We start from the raw sequence: 23,193 nt of genomic DNA on the forward strand, positions 1-23,193 counted from the left end.
GCAATGTTCTTGCTGGTAATGCTCAATTCTTTTCTCCTTTCAATTCTTCCCCTCATCAAAAAAAGCTTTATTTCTCTTCACTGACCTAGCAAAGCTTAGTACTTGTTTCAAAAAAATGCTAAACTGGAAACATTATTTAGTATGCTAAGATGATTCAGATTTCACACATGGTCCAGAATATCTCAATCCACAAGAGTATACACTGGTATATAGAGCAAGGGATGTTGACCTCCCCAGCACTGGTATGGACAGAGCCTGGCTGGCAGCCCTAGGATGGAACGCGATTTCTGATGACTGCACTGAGATGTCAACACGGGGAGCCAATGTGCAGGATCTTCAGCAATGTCCACCAAGTTCTGTGTGGACTGGACAAGTTCTTTCCCCCAAGCCCCATGTGAGTAATATTTTTGGGGACAGGGAAGCAGCACAGAGGGAAGAGCAAAGACCCTGAAACACACCAGGCTTGACTCAGTGCATGAGACCAGTGGTCACTGGTAATGAAACAGCAGAGTTTTCACTATATAAAATTTATAAATTTATTTTTTTGTAAAAATCCAAAGAGCACGAAGACATCTCACTCAAAATACTGGTAAATCAAACCACACTTAGAAAAATGAAAGCTGATTTTATTATCTTATCCACAGCCAATCATTTGACATGAACATGCATACGTAATTTTGCTACGCACACACCACAGCTGAACGTTAGTTATTAAAGGTTAAACATACAACATACATCCTTACAAAAATGAGTCAAAACGCAAACGTAACTTTTAAACAAAACAGTTTTTACTCATTTAAAAAAACCTTTGTGTTGGGTACCATTTTGTACAAACACAGTTAATTTAAACAAATCTGCTTTTAGTTTCCTCATGGTTGCACATGAAAATAAGCTGCAATAGAAAATGAAGTCATCAAGGGATTTTTAAATAGCAGAAGTAGGCAGTCTTGCCATGCAGAAGAAGCAATATTAAATATTAGTTTTTCAAAAAAAGAAAAAAACCACAAGTTTAAAAATATTTAGTTCAAGTCACAAATCTTTCCCCAGTACAGAGAAATCCAAATGCAACGCATAATTAGCTGCCACTTAGGATGGCTATTCTGAAAAGTAGAAATACTTTCCAGAACTGATAATTTTCATTGATTTGGCACAGAAAAGAAGTCTGAGCTTACTTAAGAACAAGAAAGTGATTAAAAAAAAAAAAAAAGAGTAAACAGGAAGAGAGAAAATAAAAAGCAAGAATGAACAAGATAGTAGTTGCAATCACTAAAAAAAAAATCTGTGCATCTCAGTCATTGCAGAATACTGTCTACAGCAGGTGCGAGTTCCAGGTAACTGTTATTGCAACATGGATTTAATTTGCTTGGAGGTAGTCTCATCATTCAAATGCTTTGTTGTGTACCTAAACATAGAAATAAAAATCAAGTTAAGAAGAGCACAGATGCTACCTCACTTTGGCTTAATAAAGAAGCAATTTCTTTGTTTATGGCTCAGCCTGACTGTACCAGTGTAAAATAAAACCCTCAGCTACAGAGCATCACCCATTCCATAGTTACAAAGTGCAGAAATCAGACATTCTGAGCAGAAAGTTCTACTGTCAGTCAGAACTATCACCCAACAGCCTTGCACAAAGGGTGTTACAAATAAGCCCCAGCTGGATGCTTGCTTTCGTGCTCACAGGCCACTTCATGGTAAATGCATGTTACCACTTGTGAGAAGTCATTATTTATGAGACTAACTCTGAGGTCTGTCCATAGGATGTGTCTTCAAATCAAACACACCTTCAGAATTTTTTTCTTCAAAACTCCCAGTGACCAAACCTTTCTAAGATCCCTCAATGAGAATGGATTTAATGGCTTTTCAACCTAATTTCCCACTTAGTGAAGTAACTGTGCTGCTAAAACTAAAAAGTATACATGTATTTAGTACAGCTCCTTCTCCCTTCAAAATTCTCCAGAACATTACCACTTTTTTAAATCACTACAAAAAAAGCTTTCTCATCTCTTATTTTAAAACCAAGTACTATATATCCTCAATGCTCGCTTCCTTGTATGGTTCATTTCTCTGATCTTGCCCTAATTGTAATCTAGAAATAAAAACTTATTCTGTAATTTAAACTTAATATGTTAAATTAGCATTTTTTATTGCTATCCACAACCACAATACTATTTTAGTTGTTCATTTGATGAATATACAACGATTTTTTGTTTTGGAACATCAAAACAGATTTCAGCACTTTTTGGTAATTTCCACTTTCCACAAAAGAGAGGTCTAAGGTCTTCTAAAACCCTGAAAAGTTATTGCACTTGGTATTCTGCCCATGTGAAAAAGCTGAAGATGATTACAGTACTTACATGAATTTCAAATTATAAACAGCTGATCTCCCTCCAAAATTCATACCAGCTTCCATTTGCTTTTAAGACACATTATCTATCTCTTGAGAAATAGAAGAACTTAACACTCCTTCAGAATCAAAGACTTCAGATTTGGACTTAATTTCTCACGACATCCCGAATAGGCTTTCACCACACACGCACACAGCAGCTCACCTCTGCACCTCTTCCTAACAACTCCAAATGTGATTTAAAAGAAGATTTAAATATCCCACCCAAAAGAGTAATCAAATGTCTGAAGCCAGGACTGCTAAAGTACGTTTGCATGCGCTGTGTTGCTGGGGTGAAAGGTCAGCATGGCAGCACAGACTGAGCTTTCAGTACTAACCACAAAGTAATGCACCACAGAGAACCTGAACTGCACTTTGTGTCAACCATTATGGGGAAAAATGAGGTACCAGTAAAGATCAGTGTTCATGTGCAGCTGCAATCACAATAAATTAGTCAGAAAAAAATGCTAATAGCAGCATTTTCCCTCTGGAAGCTTGTGTTTCTAGTGGTCACCATGTCAAAGACTGATCACATACAGGAGGTTCAGAGATGAGCAACAAAATTCTTCCAGCATGGAAATACTCACATGAAGTCTCAAATTAAGTCCAGATTTTAATGTTTTTTCTTTAGCTAATAATCTGTAAAAACTTTGCAAGTGAAACCACATTATTTCACTTCTTACCACATCTTAAGAGGGGATAAAAAAAAGGAGGCCCAATGAAATCAAAGCAGTTTCACTACAGGTAAGAAAAGAAAGTACAACTGCACACTTTGAGGCGAGACAAACTAAAGCTTCCCCATTTCAAAGTGAGTGCCTAAATAACAATAGGCAGGCACTGTTCACTGTTACCAAAGCAATACCATCCTCTTCCAAGTTAGGACAAGGCCATAGCTATTCCTCTGCTTATCACATTTTGGCACCTCTTGTGACTCTCCTCTGATGCTGGACATCCACACAAAGAACACGCTGCAGACTACAGATACACCTCTATGAGACCAGTTAGCAGTTTTTAGTTCTAGACAGAACTATTAATTTGTCTTCTCCAATTTTTGTGATTTCTTGTTTTGTTTCACTACAGCAAAGCCACTGAGACTCTTGCCTTAATTACCTCCCTATGCTTTGTGAAAGAGGAACAATTTCTCGTTACATTCCAGAAAACTACCTGCCCTTACACACCTGAAGCTATCCACAAAACAATCACATGAAACTACTCTTATATGCTACTACTAATAAATAAAATCATTAAGCCATGGTCAAACTGCACACAGCTGAGGATATAACCAATGCAAACTATTCCCACCATCTCTTTGGCAAGCTGGCCCAAGTGACATTGTGCACACTCGAGCTGCTCGTTTGCTTGTTCACTAGTTCAGTCAGTAGATGTGATCACCGATAACTTCTAGTTAGCTTTTAGAATGCATTACACTTTGTCACCAGTCTTAAGTTCTGGTGCAATATCTACTCTGTCACACCTAACCTCTACAGAGCCTGTCTTAACCTGCGTGCAGTTAAGGTATAGAAAAAGTTATCTGAGAATGAACAGCTTCTCTGTCTCAAGACACACTGGAAGAGAAGCACACAATAACCACATTCACCTTTTACCTCTAATACTGACTGGATACTTCATTGCTGAAGGAAATGCCCTGGACAACTTATGAAACTTCACATGAAGATATTTCAAATATAAGAATAAAATTACCTGAGAGCATTTAGAAGACCTTCTACACTGTTAGGAGGCTGGTCTTTAAGAACTTTGATGCATCCTTTCATCTAGGAGTTAAAAAAATTATACAGGTTTTTTTTCATGCAAATCATACCTTTTAAGTTAACACAAGTGTTTTACAATCAGAGAAAAAAAAGTATTTAAATGTTGTAGCAGTGTAAAGATATTTTCTTGATATTGGAAAGGAATGAAGCTTTCAGTATTACATTTTCCTAATGACAGAATGGCTTAGCAACTTCAAAATCTGCCTATCTTTAGACAACGTGACTTTGATGCCAGGCTCTGCTTTATCAATCTCAAAAAAAGGGAACTATAAACAAAAAAAAAATCTTTGTTTATCATAAACCCATTAAGAATTATTACATTCAGCCAGTGAATAATGACAAACTCTAGTTAATACAATGGGCTAATAGTCCACTGGAAACACTGGCAGAGCAGCAGAGATTAACTCAGACTTGAAGACTGGTGGATGATGAACCTAGCTTTTCCCAGGCAGTGAGGAACAAGTTAGATTTCAACACAACCAAGTATTACAAGCAACTACCTGAATCCCATCAAAATAGACAGAATTCATGAGCTAACAATGACTATTTGTGTCTGAAGGCCTATAGTACTTCTCACTACTTGTGTGTATGCTTTGCCAGCAGCTACCACTATCCCTTTAGCTTCAATCCAAAGCACACATCTGCTACTAGAACCTGGAGGGCAGAAAAGGAGTACACACAATTTAAATACTTCAAAGATTACTTAGTAACAATAAACTTACATCAATTTTTGAAGTTTTGGCAAAAGCGCCCACCGGATGCACGTGGTCATAGAGGATGATGACACCCACCATTACCCTCAGACAGAATGATACTGTTTCCTCATTTGTAAACCTGCTTCTATACTCACTGTAATTCAAAAACAGATTACTTTCTACCAAACACAAGGTAAGAGCACATAGTAATGCCTGAACTATGATTAAGGAGAAAAATCCTACTACAAATCCTCAGGAAAAAAAAAAAAAAAACAACACAACAGAACCCAAACAAACCAAAACAAAATTCCCAAAACACACCAACCCTACAAATTTGAGTTTATCTGGAGATTAACAAAGATTCTGGAATTAAAATGGCATCCTGCTGCTGCACCACTGCAGTTTGGTCAGCTTCTCCCCCTCTCCCCCCCACCCCTCCCAGAAGAAAGAAATTAATGCTGAATACGTAGTAACTTTGCTTCCAACGGTTCCCACCCTTTTCGCCGCCACCCTAATACACATGTAACCCACACTTCTGACCCAGGAAAAAAAAAGGGAAAAAAGCAAACAATGAATAATGCTGAACTACTGTCTTGAATAGGACAGACTATTCCCAAGAAGGGTAAGAATATAGGTATTTGGAACTCTTCCTATGCTCCAAAACACATGTACTGTGGTATCTGGACAGAAACTTATTTAAATAAGACATACCTCCTGCCTGAGTAACTTTACCAATGGAAAATTATTTAGAAGCCAGAAGAAACAGATAAACCCCCAAAGTTTAGTTTGACTTTTTGTTCACACTCCCGAATTTAGAGCAGACAATAGGCTGCCTTCATGCCTAGAAGCTGTCTGATAATTCCCCAGACAGCGGCGCTGTGATTTTGTGACAGCCATCAGCCAAGCCAACTTCCAAGGGGGAAACCATCCAACGCACTGCCCAGAGCCCCCCTTTCAGCAGGCCCTAGGCAATCATGCTCAAATACTACATTTTCCTGAATTATACATGAGAAAAACATTTAGAGAGTGTGCCAAGAAATTGTCTAGCCTCTACAGCCATTCTATTTTTAAATATTAATATGTTCAGAAAAGCAGACCACATGATTTGCATGGCTAGCAAAATGAGACATGTTAGTTTCACATCAAGGTAAACAACCAAGTTGGTAAAAAAAAAAACCAACACCCTAGCTCCTAATTATCCCAATTATATTTCTTTCACCTTATGCACCACAAGTCATTTCTTAAATTCTGAGATGATTGATTTATACTCACGGGGTTTCCAGCATGACCCTGCACACACTAGCCATGGTGCTTAGGCAATCTGTAGTATTTTCTATTGGTAAGTTTTTATTCTGCAGAAGAAGAGAAACAGTTTCCAATTCAATTATTGTGAAACTTACTACAAAACCTAAATCAGTGATCTGCTGGCATGGCAACATGGAGGAATTAAAAACATCAACACAACTATGGTAAGTCAAGTAGTCTTGCACTGTGTTTCTAAAATGTTAACAGTATACATTAGTGCCTTAAAGAGCCAAGTCTCTAACACATACACCACTAACAACAGCCATTTGTGACTTTTGGGAGGTTTTAGAACTATCACCTAACCTGCTCTTTAAAGACAGATATTTCTATAGCCAAATGTATGCCTCTGCTACAACAATAAGACTTAAAATTGTTGCAGGAAATCACCTCAAAGAAATGGTATTTCAAGTGTAAAGCAGAACTTAGGAAAAATATTAAAAGTCAAGTGTATCTTTGTATTAATCGTGCAATGTACAATGATTTTTTATTAAGAAGTAGTGTGCACTCTGCATGCAGGACAAAAATCATTACAGTTATCAGAAGGAAAGCACAATACTTGTAGTGACAGGATTTTACCACTAATATTTAGGTAGTTAAGGATAAATAGGAATGTGTCAAAACATTGGGATAGTTTTCCAGTTCAGGTTCTTCCCCTCTTCTACAACAATGTACAGTAAAGTACACTTGACCTTACACAGTGAAACAGAAGCATCTTGGGAAGAAGAAAAAGAAACTACATTTCAATTCAATTCCCCGTTTCAAGTACAGAGCACCAAGCTGTTTCCATTTCAATTTTCTGAAGTTTCTGCTCTAAGACACCACCAAAACACAGGGAACACTTACCTCTCCCACCTTCCTCAAGTGCTACCCATTAACTTCCTGCAACACATCCACAAGGTGGCTCAGCAGAATTTAGTCTAACCTCCATGGCATCTAAGAAAGATACTTGTTTTCCTGAGGCACCAAAAACCAAGGTTAATTCCTAGATGCCAGACTAAGCCTAGTAGAAGAATTCTGTGTTCAAAATTATGTCTTATCCTGCAGTGCTTTGACTTATGCTATTCAAACCAGAAATTTATACTCTCACCTCTGACACAAACTTTGTTGTAGCATCACTTAAGGTTTTCAACATTGGTGTTGCTTCAGCATAAAATAAAGACATTCTGTTTGCCAACTCATTATTTACTTCATTTTCTCCTTCTGCCTATAGAACAGAAAGAAGAAAGAATTTAACTGTTCTGTACATGGAAAGATAGGTGGTAGCACAAGATTACATCTCATCTCATCCAAGGGCTACCTACTGGGACATTGTTAATCCTCATGCGGCTCAGAGTTCTTCTGTAGTAGCTGAAGTCATTCTGTATAGCAGGATTTGTCATCTATGTAGACAAGGAAGAAAAGGAACTGTGTCAAAGAGAAAAATTGTGACTCAAGAAAAATAAGTTTTCATAAAACATAATACTGAGAACAAGCAGTATTCAGCCTTCTGAAGTAAAAAGGCCTGTGACATTGAGAAGTGATGTACAGAACAAAGCTTTCCAATTAATTTCTCAGATTTTTTAGACCAAACTCAGGAGTAGTCTCCTAAATAGGACTTTGAAATTAGCAGGTTGAAAAAATGTCTGTGCTAGTTTGGTCTCTAAGGATCAGACCAGCAAATTGATATCATTTCAGCCTAGTTCTTTGCACATTAGCAAGAAAATAGTTAGACCATGGGTGTGCACACACTAAAAGCAGTTGCAGTATTATCCCAAGAGATATGTCAAATTCAGATGAAGAAACATGATTAATATGAATTGAAATATAACAAGTGCCTAAAGCCAAAATGAATTTCATCTGCTTTCCAGTTAAATCTCACTCTAGGTCATGGGAACAAGCCAAGCATAGTACATATTGTGTGTCTACTCCATGCTCTACTCTAGAGCAGAACACAAATTGCTTCATCAAATAGACTTATTTTTGTTAGTCTTTGTGCTTAAAAAATGACAAATTCTTACCTTGAGCTCATCAAATCGGAGTGTAAAGTGCAGAATTTCTGCAAACTGCTTTGCAAGAGCCTGCTCTCGCTCCAGGTGCTGCGTGGGGGAGTAGGGAGTGCTGGTCAGGGCTCCCAGCAGACCTCGCAATCCTGCCTCTTAAACGAGAGGAGAGCACTTTGCAACATACACTGCACCTGCTGCCTGGACCTCTAGGGACTGAGATTCCCCATGTTAGAAAATATACATCTGCCAGCACATGTCATAATTAATAATAGAAGCAATTCATCAAGCTGCTTTATGTGCCACTTAACATATTTACTTACAAATTTCTGTAAAGACTAAGTCTAGTGAGCACTGACAGCCATGAAAAAAACTTCTTGGAAAGTTTTAGTCAAGCTTTGTCCACAACATTTGTGTAGAACATATTTCAACAACTTGTCTTAGCAGACTGCAGCCTTTAAGATAATGCAGAATTCAACAGGTACCTGCCTATCAGCAGCAGTCATGTTTTGTTTCTAAGATAAACTTATAAACTAACTTCCTGCTCAGCTTCTTGAGAAAAATACCTCACCCCCTGAACAAAGCAGAACTTGCCTGCAAAAAGCTTCCATTGTTTGAGTTCACTTTTTCATGAACTATGCTAATTACTCTGTCTAAAAGTGAGGTAACAACAGGTAGTTTGTGAAAAAAAAACAAATCTAATGGGGTTTATCAGCTTAGACACCACTTTTGTAAGAGACATGAAGCACCATCTTAAAGGATTGCATCTGCCTGAACCAAGATCAGGCACTTCCACATACCAAACTATTTCCAGTCTTTGGATAGGAATGATACAGCCACTTTTAAGTACTCTTGGTATCAAAACCACTAACAGAACTAATTCCTAATAAATTAGTCTACTAATTTTCGAAACAATTAGCTAGTTAGTGCTTTCCAAAGTTGCTAAAGGGGTAGAGGAAGAGGATGACAGGCGTGCTCCTGTTCTCTCTCACCTCTCAGGTACCCACTGAAGTAAATCTACTTTCAGACACAGGAAGGCAGTTTGCAGATACAAATAAGACACAATCCAGTGTAAGAAAGGAATCTATGCAGTATTAGCTTTTATATACTAACAGGGAGTTGACCTCGATGCGATCACATGTGAATAAGCCAAACTGACTAATGAAGACAAAAAAAAAAAAACGGTTAGTACCATTCCACTTACCTAGTCTTTGAGAAAATTCATAGAATTTCTTTAGTTTGCCTACTAGTGGAACAACTGCTCCCCATGCCTTCTCCTGCAGCTTCTCATCATTTGGATGCTGTATTGCCTTTTAGTAGAGAAAAGAATAAAAAAGTATGCTTAGGTTAAGAATAACTGATATACTACTGGAAAAAAAAATAAATCTATGCAAAGCATTGTTTGAAGAGCTAGTAATGAAAAATTCTACCTACTTAGAAGTTTCCAGTTGAGAGACAAGCCTGTACTAACCCATGTCTGTTCCAAAAAGCCTTAAATACTTGTGTTGAAAGTACATTTCGTGAACAGGAAAACAGCTTGGAGAGAGTATAAAGAAACTGTTAAAAATAAAGCTACTCAAGAAAACTTCCATAACCAGGTCTAGTTAATTAAAATCAACAACTTTACTGGTGTACATTCAAGCAAAAAAGTTTAGTGATCAAAGCTGCATCCTAATACTGCTTTCTTTCAATTTCTGAATTTGTGAAGAAAAAGTAATCAAACAAGTTTGTTGTGAAATTCAGGCTAAATACTACATCAGGAACATTTAAGCATAATCAACAGCATTGAGGACTACCAAGACATGATGTATACTGGAGCTCTGAGGTATCTATAGACCTTGTCTTTACAGGTAAACTTCCCAGACAGATAAAGTCTGAAATTCAATCTCTCCAAGTTTTAAGATAGAAACCAGACTAATTTAATTAGCCACTGAAAATTACTAAGAAAACAGAAATAAAAATACTCATAACTCCCCTGCTGTATCTTCATGGTCAAGTCCTTGATTCCAGAATCTAATTCAGCCAACCCTGGTCTGTCAGTTGCAGCACACTCCTCTCTGGTCCCTAAGAAGTTTCCATTCTGTGGTGTCTACCTCCTCTCAGGAGTCTCTCTTTAGTCTCCATGGGAGCTGCAGGTTTCCCTCCAGAGACAGACATTCCTGCCTGATCTTACAGCCTCTCCCTGAGCACGCCCATTCCTTGAAGAGCAAGTAAGCTACCTCCCCCTCCAACGGTCTGGTGTGACACAGTTACCCTTCTCAAACCTACTTATGAATTCGATGGAGAAAAAAAATCATGGTACTTTAACTAAAGAAAAATAGCTACAAGTATCTCATTCATCTGGAGTGATTTGAGACTCCTCCTAGTGGTATTTCTTAAGAGCATGTTCAGTGAGTAACTCCTCACTTTAGGAGCAAAGAACCCCCTACTGCTGCATCTGAGGAAAAAGGCAAGGGTGTTGCAGAGAATTTATTCCACCCTTTCTTAGAGGTAAAGGAAAAATGGAGTGACATGCTGTATAGACACTTTCCTTCTGTTCCAAACATCAACTTTCATAAATAAAAGACAATTAAAAGGGACTGAAAATGAGATGCCTTTTGTGTCAGAATTACCACACATCAGACTTCTCTAATTGGCGTAGAAAAAGATGTGGACACTACTTAATAATGTACTGAAGTCACACCACACTCTTGCCAAATTCACTGACTCAAGAGCAGCTTATGTGGGAATATAAAGAAAAATCAATAGCAACAATTCCATAAGAAGTTTGAGAGGCATCATTTGCTATTACATATGTGTATTAATACTACTGAAACAAGCGACATCTGTTTCGCTGTTAAGAAGGAACATTCCAGAGCAGAAATTCAAGGCAGCAATTTTAATAGACAACATGCTCTGCCAAAACAGCTCCTGCAAGCAAAGTTACAAATCCAGCAGTATTTGGTTAGGATCAGACAATGAACCACCACAGGTTGTGCACAATGATAACACTCTAGCTCACCTCTCGTATTTCATGGCCAGCTCCTCTATATGACTGCAAGTCTTCCAGTATTCCTTCTGCATCCTTTAACACTACATTCACCTGATTATAAATTTCCTTTTCAGATTCTGTAGGTTGGGCATCTAAACAGTAGAACATATTAAATATATATATATTTAACAACAACATGGAATTCAATAGGTACACCATCACCTAGGGGACAAATTCTTCATGCAGCAACTCATTCAGAGTTTTCATTCTCTGAAGAGCTACTACAATGTATGAGGAACTCCAAGAGTTACTGTATGTATTTTATTCGTTTTTTAGTTTCATTTAGCATCCAAAAAAAAAAAAAAAATGCACTTGGAATCTATCCTTCCTGACTTATTTAAAATGGAGTTAGGATGAGAAATCCTGACAAGTTGTCTTTATGATGAGCACATCAATCTCACCTCGGAGCACAGTACAAGCTCAGTGGAAGAGCACCCAAAAGATACACTCACTGCAGATATTACAGGAGGTGTTCCAGTCTTCTGTTATCTACAAACACTATCAGTTGATTCTCCATCTTCCCTGCCTCCTCTTTTACTGACTGGGAAAGGAGCTGGATCTTTTACTCTGGAAGACATTCAATTCTCAAAACTTTCCTTACTGCACTAATTGCAAAATCAGTTGATAACAGAAAGGTCTAGTGGAAAATGTTTTTTTGTTTTTTTTTTTTTTTTTTTGTTTGTTTTGTTTTGTTTTTTGTTTGTTTGTTTTGTTTTTTTGTTTGTGTTTTTTTTTTTTTTTCCTCCCCCTCCCCTCTCTTTAAGGATATATGCTGTCTCCCAGTTTTTCTATAATTGAAGACTTCCCCAAGGTATATTTCATCTTCATTTCAAAAAGCTACACATATATGTTGAAAAAAAGGTGACTGAATAAGAAGTATATTTTGAGAAGTATCAACAAAAGGATTTAAACATTAAAAATAATCACCTACTACATCTCAGACCTAGTTTAGCTGGTATGAGATAAACTCTTAAAATTCTGATGGAAGCTGTGAGGCTAGTTCCTTTTAAATTGATATATAAAAAACCTGCTACTGAAGCTCCTACAAAAAAAATCCCAAACTTCTCTGTTTACATGGGCAAAACATTATTAAATAAACATGATATTTTAATCCAGGATTTGATGCCAAAAAGTCAAGGTATTAACAATAGATTCCTTTTTATAGGGGAGAACAAAAGCTATCTATGGATAACATAACCTTATTATTTTGTGCAGTTTAAGGAGTCTGGAAAATGCCTTTTCAAAAGAGCTTTTTCCATGATCCATATGTATAAATCCCACCAATAGTGATGGAAGTTAGGAATAGGCTTACATGAAAAAAAATAAAATCACAGTATCCTAGTGTTACACATTAGAAAAAAACACATCGGAAAACAAAGTTTGTATTAAAAGAAAATAAGTTTCACATGCATTGCCTGTCTGGATTTTGCTGTAATTTTTGCATGCTTCTTATTTTTATGGTTTAATGCAAAGACGGTGGGCATTGTTAGCAAATATGCCTATATAGAGACCTTGCAACAGTTTAACTGTGCTATTTTGAGAACCATCAAGAATTAGCATGGATAAAAAAAAGCTGGTCACTCCTTTAAAAAAAAAAAAATTATAAGAGTACCACACTGATTAGGCACCAAGTGGCCAGTGCTTTTCAGATCATCACAGAGGTCACATTTATAATTTTGAAAGCTGCTGAAGACTGCTGTAAGAAATGAAGACAAAAAAAATGAAGGAAAAGAGCAGACAGGTAAGCACCAGTTGACTGGCAGCAGTTCATGCACAAACATGAAATGCTCTAGTGAGATACAGACTAAAATGTGAAGCTCTGTAGCATTCCAGATTGTGTTGTTAAATAATGCAGTCAAGACTTGCCACTTGGATCGTCTCACACTGAGCACATCCCTCACCTATTTAATTTTTCATGCCATTTTTTCTTTAACCTCTCTAGTAAGAAGAGTTCATTTTTCCATGGGGGGGGGGACACAGCAGAAGGGCTCACGAGAACTCCTCCTCCCCATTTTGAAACCCACCAATTAGCAGAACAGATGCAGCACCTCCCAAGTTTAGAAATGAAAATCATCACCAAGATACAAACTCAGTGGTCTCCACTGAGCTGCTGGCTACACAAGTCAACACCTTCGACACCTCTGTTAGTGTGTTTCGCTTAGGAGGTCATCACTCAACGACTATATTTCATTTCCCTAAAGTGTTCCAGGAAACCTAGAACAATGGTTTATATTTAATTTGTTGAGGTGGTAGTGGGTTTCTTGTTTATGTGTTTTGGTTGTTTTGTTGGTGGTGTTGTTTTGGGGTTTTTTTATTGTTTTGTTTGGTTTCTTTTGCTTGTTTGATTATAACAAATTTCTAAATATATGTGCCTTAAAATCCAGTAGGCAGTGCATTATTTCTTTTAGCACACATTTTGGTGCACCTAGTCCTCTCTAGCAAAGGAAATCTGTAAACCTAGCTTGTGCCAACTAAGTTCCTCTCCCATCTGTAATTCTTTTGCACTTAAAGAGCACAAATTCTAAAAGTAAAACCTAAATTCTTTTGTATTAATTCCACAATACATTCAGGATGTTATTAAGATAGATTTAAAAGGTACAACACAGGAAATCTTCAAGTCCTAGGGCTGGCTGGCTCAGAGCAATTGGCTTCTCAGTGATGGTTAGGGACCTGCATTCTGAAAGCCCATCACAGATGGAGAAAGAGGGAGATGTTCCTCTTCCTAAGCACTGCTATAATTTTGAATAGATGGAGGTAGAGCCCCCCATGTCACTGTGTACCCGAGGACTCAAGCTACAGGACTTTCACTTGAGAATCATTAACTGTGGAACTCTTTTTCCTTGCTGTGGACTGCACAGGGCAGGAAAGGGAGCTGTACATGTGGAGTTAGTCTTGACAACTAACAAACAGCAATGCCAGGCATCCAAACAGCTGGCCAAAGGAGGCACAGCATTTCAGACATTTCCTTGTTCCCCTTCTATGCCTTTATGCCAAGGCTTTGCCTTTACCTGGCATTGCTTTCCACAGAAGGAACCAACAGAGTAAGCACAGCACAGCTCACTGAAACGCTGGGGTCTGATACCATTGCAAAGGGAGTTGACCCCTGGTTGTTGGGGTAACTTTCCCATTTTTAATCACTTTAAGAAAGGTGCAGACTGAGATTCCTCAAGTAAATGAGGAGTTCATATTTAAACTAATTTTCAATTTAATCAGAATGTTACTACACTAGATCCAATACACATTTAGAGTTCAGAAAGCTCAAACAATACAGTATTGAAGACAAAAGAGTAGACTCAAAACACTGTACAGACACTGTTATGTGAACTAAATGCTATGGAACTACGACAACATATTGCATGTGGGGAACACACAGTGACTATTTAAAAATATATTAGGCTAGCCTACAGAAGTAGCAGGGAGAGAAATTTGGGGTTAAAAGTTTAAACTGCACAGCAGACACTATTTAAACTGAGATTTTTTTTATTTTTTTTTTTTTCCCCAAGGGAAGAACACATCAAGTCATCTGAAACTGGCTGGGACAAAAACTCACAGGCATGAGAGAGAGAAAAATCCCAGACTGTTGGAGATGAAATAATTTATTCATCTCCATCATCATTACTATGGAGAATGCTATCTCTGTGGTGCCTCTGAAACCTAGCCAAGTTCTCTGCAGCTAATGCAGAATACTTTCAGCACTAGCTTGAGATCACCATCTGCAACCAAAAGTACTCTGTGTTTTTAGCTACCATTCAAACCAGTAAATTTGGAAAGGATTTGTACTGCGACAGCAATGACAACGTAGAAGTTGAGCTGTGAGTTTCCCACATTGTAGGTGGCTGGTTTATGTTAACAACATTGTCCTTACAAAGCTGTGTGCTTTCCTCTGCTCACGTTAAAGTGGCACTGCAGAGACTAGTAGAATACTTATGACAGCTATTTGTTCCAAACGGGCAAGGTGAATGACTAAAGAAAACAACTTTGACCAGTGTTGAAGCAAGAAAAAGCCAACAGCTCATTATTTCATTTATCAGAACATTTTTTTACATGTATTCTGATATGCAAATCACTTGGTGCAATCTAGCACCAAGATAAACATCTTAAAAAAAATAAAAAAGAAAATCTTAGAAACAAGTCTAAAACCTTCCTAAATTTGGAGTTTGTATCCCTATAAAGCTTCATGGCCATTAGATTTTTAGCTTTTTATGGTATTGTGCAAGAAGCATTTAACCAGCCAGCTCACTCCAAAGATATATACGGATGTAAGAACAAAAGACTTCAAACTTTATAGTATTGGGCCAGGCGTAACACAGAATTGGCAAATTTGTTTTTAAATACAGAGCTTACTTGCTCTTCCACATAAAAACACAATGTTAAGTATCACATGATTTAAGTGCCAAGTCTTGAAGAAAGATCTTGACTGTGTCAAAGCCAAGATCCTGTCAAGGCAAGCTATCTGAAACAGTAGAGAGAAGCATGGATACACAGTATAGCAGCAGAAACAAACACAGGACAGGGTCCAAAATGAATAAACAACAGTCTAACAATTCAGCCATAATATAAGTCACTTAATTTGACTGCATATGTAAACATTTCATGTCAGCAACCTGCTTACTCTCATGCCAAATCTTGTTCATGCTCAAAACATGCACTTTAAAACAAAATCAATAGCTAAAGAATCAGTATTTAAAAAAAAAATCAGCAATTTTTATTACAATTATTTTTAGAATTATGCCTCTTGTATCCAGCTAACTTGAATTTAATTTAGTCCAATTAAATTGCTAGCATTTACAGGCTAAGCTGAAGCTTCACAACTCCAATATCCTCCCATATCAGTTCTCCCTACTTCACTAAGTCATACCTACTCTGATGATACACGGGATTTGAAGTGGTTTTACACAACAGCTTTGCTTGCTGATTTATGAACACAGCCCTTGGTTATGTCCCCTTTATAACTAATTTGTGCAGCTATCAGCTTCCAATAAACAATATATTCAGAAGAGAACTGATAAAAACAACAGCACAGGATAAGGGTTTAGAGTAGTTAACTTTAAAAATCACTGAAGGAAAAACCTATTTCTCCAAGCATTTACTTTCATATTAAAACTAATCTAATCAACTGGTACTGTTTCATCAAACACAACTGAAAAACAGTTTGGGGGAAGTAAAGATGATAATGAATCTTAAATTATCCATATCACAATACTTCATAATTCTTTTGTTATGCTATTTCACTCTATTTTATTACACAATCAAAATGCACTTGAACATTAGCTTTCCTATTTTATGCTTGCTAACGTACAGCTGGGTAAAGCAATAGCATATCCCAAAAGAAAGTAATTAAACATGCACAGCAGCAGCCAACAACACTTACCTGCCATTCTTAGCCTTTATTAAATCATGCAACAAAAACTAAAAGCAGAAATAATAACAGTATGTGAACCTTCCAGACCGCTTGGCATTGATCCGACACGCTCTTCTTTTCCAAAGCAATTTCATCTCTATAGTCTGAGCCCCTCTTTTAAGGCAGGATGAAGTTAACTGTCAAATTTCAATGCCAAATCAAATAAGGTTCACATATACACCTCCAAGGTAGTGATGTTGGAGAGCTATGAATAGCTGTTGTGAGCCAATCTGTAGTTGTAGCACTACTCCGTGGCACATGAAGTGAAGAAAAGATAATCAGGTTTCATATTCAGTCCTTCCTTTAATGTGGATGTATCTTCTTGCACATTGAGCAAGTTTTCAAACAATTCCAATTCTTTTTAAAGTTTTGATTAAAAGCAGACAGGATTTTGGCTTAAAACAAGAACAGTATCAGATTCCAACAGTAAAATATAATTTGAAAAGCCCTCCTTGAAAATAAAGATTTTTACATTTTAGAAACTGAGGTTATTTTAGAATAGATTATCGCTTTCTATTAAAGTTTGCTGAACAATTATCCATAGCTCGGGCATGCAAAGCTGTTAGAGGGATGGCAAAGTGAAAACATACATCTAGTACATGACAAATGCAGTCTACTGCAGGCAAAGAGTAATAGATATATAAAATCATCTTCTCACTTTCAAAATCAAGGAAAAAATTTGGCCCCTGCTCAAGGTCTGTGCATGTCAAAACTTTTAGAAGGTTCCCCATGTTAAGGTACCTGCCAAGACAAGAATGAGAGAAAAGAAAATTTTCTTTTTATAAGACGGAACAGCCCAAATATAGTTGATTGAAGTGGTGGGGGAAAGAAGATGAGAGTTCCATCAGGCACGAACCCGTCCTTCGGGCTGCCGCCCTGGCGGGTGGAGGGAGACCCCCACCTGGAGGGGTACAGCTGGAGATCCCAGAGATGCAATGCAGCTTTCCTGTAAGAAGTGACTACATCACCAACACCTTCACATCCGCCCCTCTGAGAGAGGGGCCGAGCTCCAACGGAAGGTCTCGCCAGTGACTAACTCTGTCCTGGTACACCCTAGCACCAGTGTCCTGAGCAGGAGTACCACCCTGAGGGCCAAGTACCATATTTACAAGCATTGACATGGTAGCCATGCTACGGATTTTTACCTGATGGGACAACAGAAGGCAAGAGCTTTAACTTTGTCAGCCCTTATAATTTTGTCAGAAAGCCATTACAGAAAAATGCATCAAAAGCCATCATTTCGGTGTGCAGAAAATGCTAACACAGGTGTGCCACAGGTCTTTTACACAAGGTGCCTAAAACATCTGTGAAGCTCAGACAATTCCACTTTGGACTTTTAGACGTAAAAAATTGTACATTAACTGCACCGTGAACGACCAAGCCAGGATGAGGAATGATTCAGTAGTCACTCTTGTGTAAGACAGCGAACAACTGCTCAGCACAGATCACTATGGCATACTGACAGAATTGTTCATTTTATGATTACTTGATTTGCAGGCAGATGGATGGACATCACTGACCACAGAGACCCAAAATGACTAAGCACAGAGAAAGAAAATTTACACAGTAGCATGATGGTGGCTTAGCTACTACTGGAGAGGAAAAAAAAAAAAAAAAAAAAGATGAACAGAAAAAACACATGCAACTCTTTCAAATTGCAGATTTGCAACTGAGTCCCCTAGCCTTCACTGCAGCAGGTATAAGCAACCCTACTGTTACCATTTTAAATGCACCAGCTGTGAAGGGCCGAGAGACTTACTTTCAAAATCCAAGAAAAAATGTGCTGCATTGTGGTCTATGTCCCTGGTTAGCACTTTAATGAGATTACCCATGCCAGCAAACCTAAAAATAAAAATGGCAAGATAATTTAGTTCCAATAACCATTTCCTATTTTAAATACACGCCCAGGGCTCACTGGAGCAGGGCTCCTGTTGGGTTTTGCACGTTGGATTCATCACCTGCTGGTGAGAAGTGACAAACACGCACTGCACAGTGCATCTCCACTCCCCTTCTCAGGGAGGAGTGATTGTTGAAAAACTTAAAGAGTTATAACTTCGACAAAAATAAAGATGTTAATTACTGGCTTTTCTTTTGTCTTTAACACATTCAAGGAATATGTTACCTATGATGACTGAGCAATCGCTGCAGCAAGGCACCACCAAAGCAGCCATTATTATTTAGGACAAAAGTAACCTCAAACAGAAGGGGTGTCATCACAAGCCTAATTTTTTTTACTATCTCGCTGCAATCTAAAACACATTTTGGAAAGCCTTTTAGTAGTAGTCATCTCTGGCCAACGAACAGTTTTTCCCATCAAATCACGTAAAGTGATGAGTTAAACACAAGTCAGACTTTTCCAAAAACAGGAGATAATCAAGTTTCAACAGTTCTTCTTATTCTTGCTGTCACATCCCAGCTAAAAGAAATGAAAAGTGAAAGAAAATTAAATAGTTATTAGATTACTTGAGGTCAGATAAATTAACGAAACAGTTCAAAGTTACCATAGGCTTCAGAAATCAATACCTTCAGGCAGACTATGAAAACTGCACTTCAGAATAAGACAGACTTTTCAAGGGCCCCCTCAAGTTTTACAGAGGCTGAAAATATACTTAGGAACCACTGTCCTGAAATACCGGGAGTTCACTGAAGTGCTTCTGAAACACAAACACAAGACACTACCCAAAAACCTGATTCCAAATTACTTAAGAGTAAGCCATCAACAGTCTGACATTTGGATTCAGGCATATGATCCAAAAAAAAAAAAAAAAAAAAATCAAGTTTTAAACTACTGCAACTATATCAACCTACCAGTATATGCCTTGTAGTTTTTTTTTTTTTTTTTTCCTGTTTTTGACTTTTACTGATGACTGATTTTTACCTGGAGGGAGGCACCATGACAGTAAGAATGATTAATTTATTAGGAATTAAGAAAACCAAAGCAACGTGAAGTCAAAACAAACTGTCTGGCAAAACAGATTTTCAGAACCTGTGTTGACAGATTACTTGAGTTTTATAAGAAAAATGCAACTAGTGTGTGAGGGAAATGCAAGCTGAGAACAGCACACGAGTTATTTTTCAGGACCCACAAGATTCAGCAATAACTCACACAATCAAAAAAAACTAGAAAAGGAAGGGGGAATTAATCCCAGATGGCTGAAAATTACTCAATCTTTGCTCCAATAAGTAGTTACATTAGTCTCTGCTCCAACAAATTCTACGGAATGACAGTTAAAAAAAATCTAAATTTTTATAAAAGTGACTTTTGAGTGCAATCCAATTGATCACAGTGGATTCAGCACATAGAAATTCATCACTCTCTAGGTGTACACTTGCTTTTTTCACATTCAACTTTCTCCTTGAAACTCAAGAAAATGCAAGTCCTGCTTCTTAAGCATTAGAACTTAGTTCTCTGGAAAGTCGGATCAGATTTCGGAGCCCAAAAAACACCCATCATTTAAGTATTAAATTAGGGTGCACAATTTATCTACTTAACTTAAAAACTGATCCATCAAAATGTGTTTCTTCAAAGAGGCAGCTTTTCCAGAGCTTTTAACTCCACATCTTAGTGAACTCTGCAAATACTACACATGCACCAATGTTGTGTAAACAAGCAACACCAGAAAGCAGAGAAATTATTACTCCATCTCTTTCAAGCAGGTTTTACAACACAGGACTGAGTAAGCTGCTTAGTCTACTCCCAACAACAGGGACATTCGTAATCTGGACAAAGCTGAAATACAGAGGCATTCTTGAACATTTTTAACATGGTCAATAAAAAGCCAGAAGTACAAGCTGCCTAATGGTGATTGAGTCTGTAGATTCAGATTTAAAAACTGGACTTCAATCTCAGCACGATGTATTCCATACTTCAATCCCAATGTTAACAAGCAAGTCACAACCACACAGCAGTGAATGGTGTTAACTGCCTAAAGAGAACACTAACTGCCCTTAAAACTATTGCCATGCTTCAGCTCTTCATCTGCACCATCCCCTCCTCCACCAAAATACTTCCAATACCTCAAAGTAAATGCCTCTATATAGCTTTTGACTTTGTTTTGATATTAGCCAGTCTCCTAAGAGTTGACAGGGTCAGGCATGTGGTTTGAATATTGCATAACATTAGTTCTGAAGGTCACAGCAGGGGCATGCTTATAGGGTTGAAATATTTTGAAGATCTATTTACAGAAGAGCATACAGCCACTGCCAAACAGATTGTTTAATTGAACCTCTACCACCTCCTAGAATGAATAAGGGGATGGCAACTCAAGTTTTGCAATACAAATACCTTCTTCAGACCTTCACCCCTCAGACAAGTTTACCAATAAGAACATATGGTTTCTCTTCTAGGAGTAAGTTTAACAAATACAGAGGCACAATATAAGACTTGGCACTACGGTAGAATAGGAGATGTGAAACAAATTCAAGCAGAAGATGCAATTGACCTAATGGTAATAGTTCAGCAAATAGCTTCTTTAAGAAAAGGAGGGATGTTGAAGACGATGAGAATGGATTCATTCAGCTACGACAGCAACAACATGTGATATAGGAATATGCTTCAATTTGCATGAATTCAAAGCTGCATGAACACTTGTTTATAACTGAATTCCTAAAAGGTCTCTTCCCTCATGCATTCAGCATACCAAAAAAAAATCTTGATAGACTTTAGTCATGTCACAGTTCTGTACACAAGATACACGATCACATCTACTTTCTTCACAGAAAAACATTCATCATATATTCATTTTTTTAAAATGAAGTGAATGGGAACCTAGCAGAAGCTAGATAAGCACAGTACTTTTGAAATTCCTTGAGTAACTGTTAGAATTCATCTTGACAGGATCTCAAATATTCCTCAATATTGGAAGATTTGCCATATTATATAAACCGTGAAAATTACCATTCCTCCAAGCTGTAATCAAAAAAAGAATAAGAATCTAGAAAGAGAGCTCAAAACTTAGTTTAGAAATTGAAAAAAATAACTGATCTACTGTTTCTTGGGAGGAGAAAGTGTCCTCCCTCTTGCACTCAAGGTAATGAATGCATGATCCAACAGATAGGAATTTACTCATTTGTCATGGCTGAGCAATAGCTTCTTGAGCTCTAAAATGGCCCTCCAGAAACAGGACCCTGGTGCCACAGCATGGAACTTGGCAGCTGCAGGTCAACATGCCACATGGCTCAGGTTAGAGGACTCCACACCTCTGCACATTATTTTAATTCAAAAGACATAGATAAGCAGCAAGAAGAGCTGACTTGCTGCACTCGGGTGGAACTCTATAGAGGGGAAAAAAGAAAACTGGCCTTTCTGAGAAGCTGCTATGCCAGCAGAATACCTGGATCAATTTTTAGAGTAAAGCAATCTAGCTCAGAGATGCCTCAGGCTCCCAACAGATCCAGTTTTACTAGAGATTGTTTCATTCAAGACAGCTTGTTATTTGCATTTGTTGGGCCCAAAATACATGAAAGCAGTTCCACTGTTGGCTCTAATATTAAAGATGATGCCAATCTGCATGCAGCAAAAGAAACAGTCTACAAAACTAGGCACTACTGCTATCTTCAGGGACCTCTTCTGCTATTTGAGGATGTAAAAGCATCACCACAGTGGCATGCCCAATCAGTACTAATTTACTAAGCACTTTTCCAATTTCCTTTAAAGTCCACGACTTCAGCTGCCATAAGCAGATTTAGAAAGTCAGATGTGATTCCAGTTAACTAGTCAAGAGGTTGAGCTATCACCATCTAGTCAACGACATCTTCCAGCACCAACTGCATCCTCCTTGAGTATGTTGCCGCATCAGTCAGCCCTGATTCAAGAAAGATTTGAGCCTGTAAAAGGACCAAAGCCAATAGCAAGCACTCCTGCTGGCTGAGTTTCACATCCTGCAGCTGGGCTTTGTCTCAGAGCAAAACAGCCAGCTCAGAGCATGGACTGGAGGTGACCTGTGTGTATGCTAACACAGCTTTTGAGCCATAATTCTTCCTGTGCAACTGAAACAAACTCCACGCTGAAGGTGTAATCCTTATCAAGAAGAACTACAAATATTGCAATCACCAACATCAAAGTATTCACGTGCCCAGTCTAAAGAACAGTTTAGGTCACTCCCTATTTGTTCTTGCACAGCTTCACATTGTCAACTTCTGTCTGATTTTATTTGGTGTTCTCATTCATAATATAGTACACTTCAAAACTTGCAGTGTTTGTTTTTCCAAAGGTCTTATGAATTTTAAGATTTTATAGTGAAGTTTCCAAATGTAGCTCATTAGGCAAAGTGACTGTAAGATTCAGTAAACACACTTTAGACCACTGAAGTTTCCTCTTGCCGTGAATCCAACATGCTAAAATCAGAGCAGAAAAACCCCGCCAGCCCCTGTCCAAAAGCTGCCTGTCCCTGTGAAGCTGCCGGGAGTGCCCCCTGGCAGGCTCTGTGCTCCAGCAGGACAGTGGAGCCACGTGGGGCAGGTTCTGGGCGAGGCGGGCGCAGGCAGGAGCGGGCCGAGGCGTGACCCACTTGCAGGGGAAGCCATGCGGAAGGCCACAGGCCTCTGCCGGGGCTGCTGACGCTGGCGCAGCCTCGCGATCAGACAGGCGGAAACCAAAGGCATCTTTTCAAAACAAGCCTTGCACGCATG

The 23,193-nt window shown here is 38.2% G+C and overlaps 1 protein-coding gene across 3 annotated transcripts in view; it reads right to left on the reverse strand.

Annotated features, from left to right (window-relative positions):
- Positions 1-604: 604 nt before the first annotated feature.
- The window catches only part of FAM49B (family with sequence similarity 49, member B), a 40,544-nt gene continuing 17,955 nt past the window's right edge, over positions 605-23,193 (reverse strand). For 2 of the 3 annotated variants that reach the window (XM_008941745.1, XM_008941744.1), the window contains 10 exons: positions 17,222-17,304; positions 11,133-11,254; positions 9,336-9,441; positions 8,150-8,286; positions 7,454-7,531; positions 7,240-7,356; positions 6,120-6,199; positions 4,875-5,001; positions 4,085-4,155; positions 605-1,402 (listed from right to left, as the gene is read on the reverse strand). In XM_008941745.1, the coding sequence (XP_008939993.1) occupies positions 1,339-1,402; positions 4,085-4,155; positions 4,875-5,001; positions 6,120-6,199; positions 7,240-7,356; positions 7,454-7,531; positions 8,150-8,286; positions 9,336-9,441; positions 11,133-11,254; positions 17,222-17,294 (975 nt within the window). In that variant the 5' untranslated portion in view covers positions 17,295-17,304 and the 3' untranslated portion in view covers positions 605-1,338. Of the gene's footprint in view, positions 1,403-4,084; positions 4,156-4,874; positions 5,002-6,119; positions 6,200-7,239; positions 7,357-7,449; positions 7,532-8,149; positions 8,287-9,335; positions 9,442-11,132; positions 11,255-17,221; positions 17,305-18,322; positions 18,396-23,193 lie in introns of those variants that run through there. The other variant, XM_008941746.1, reaches the window with a different exon arrangement.

The sequence above is a fragment of the Merops nubicus genome, unplaced genomic scaffold (genome assembly GCF_000691845.1).
Source record: "Merops nubicus isolate BGI_N331 unplaced genomic scaffold, ASM69184v1 scaffold11596, whole genome shotgun sequence".
Classification (NCBI taxonomy): domain Eukaryota; kingdom Metazoa; phylum Chordata; class Aves; order Coraciiformes; family Meropidae; genus Merops; species Merops nubicus.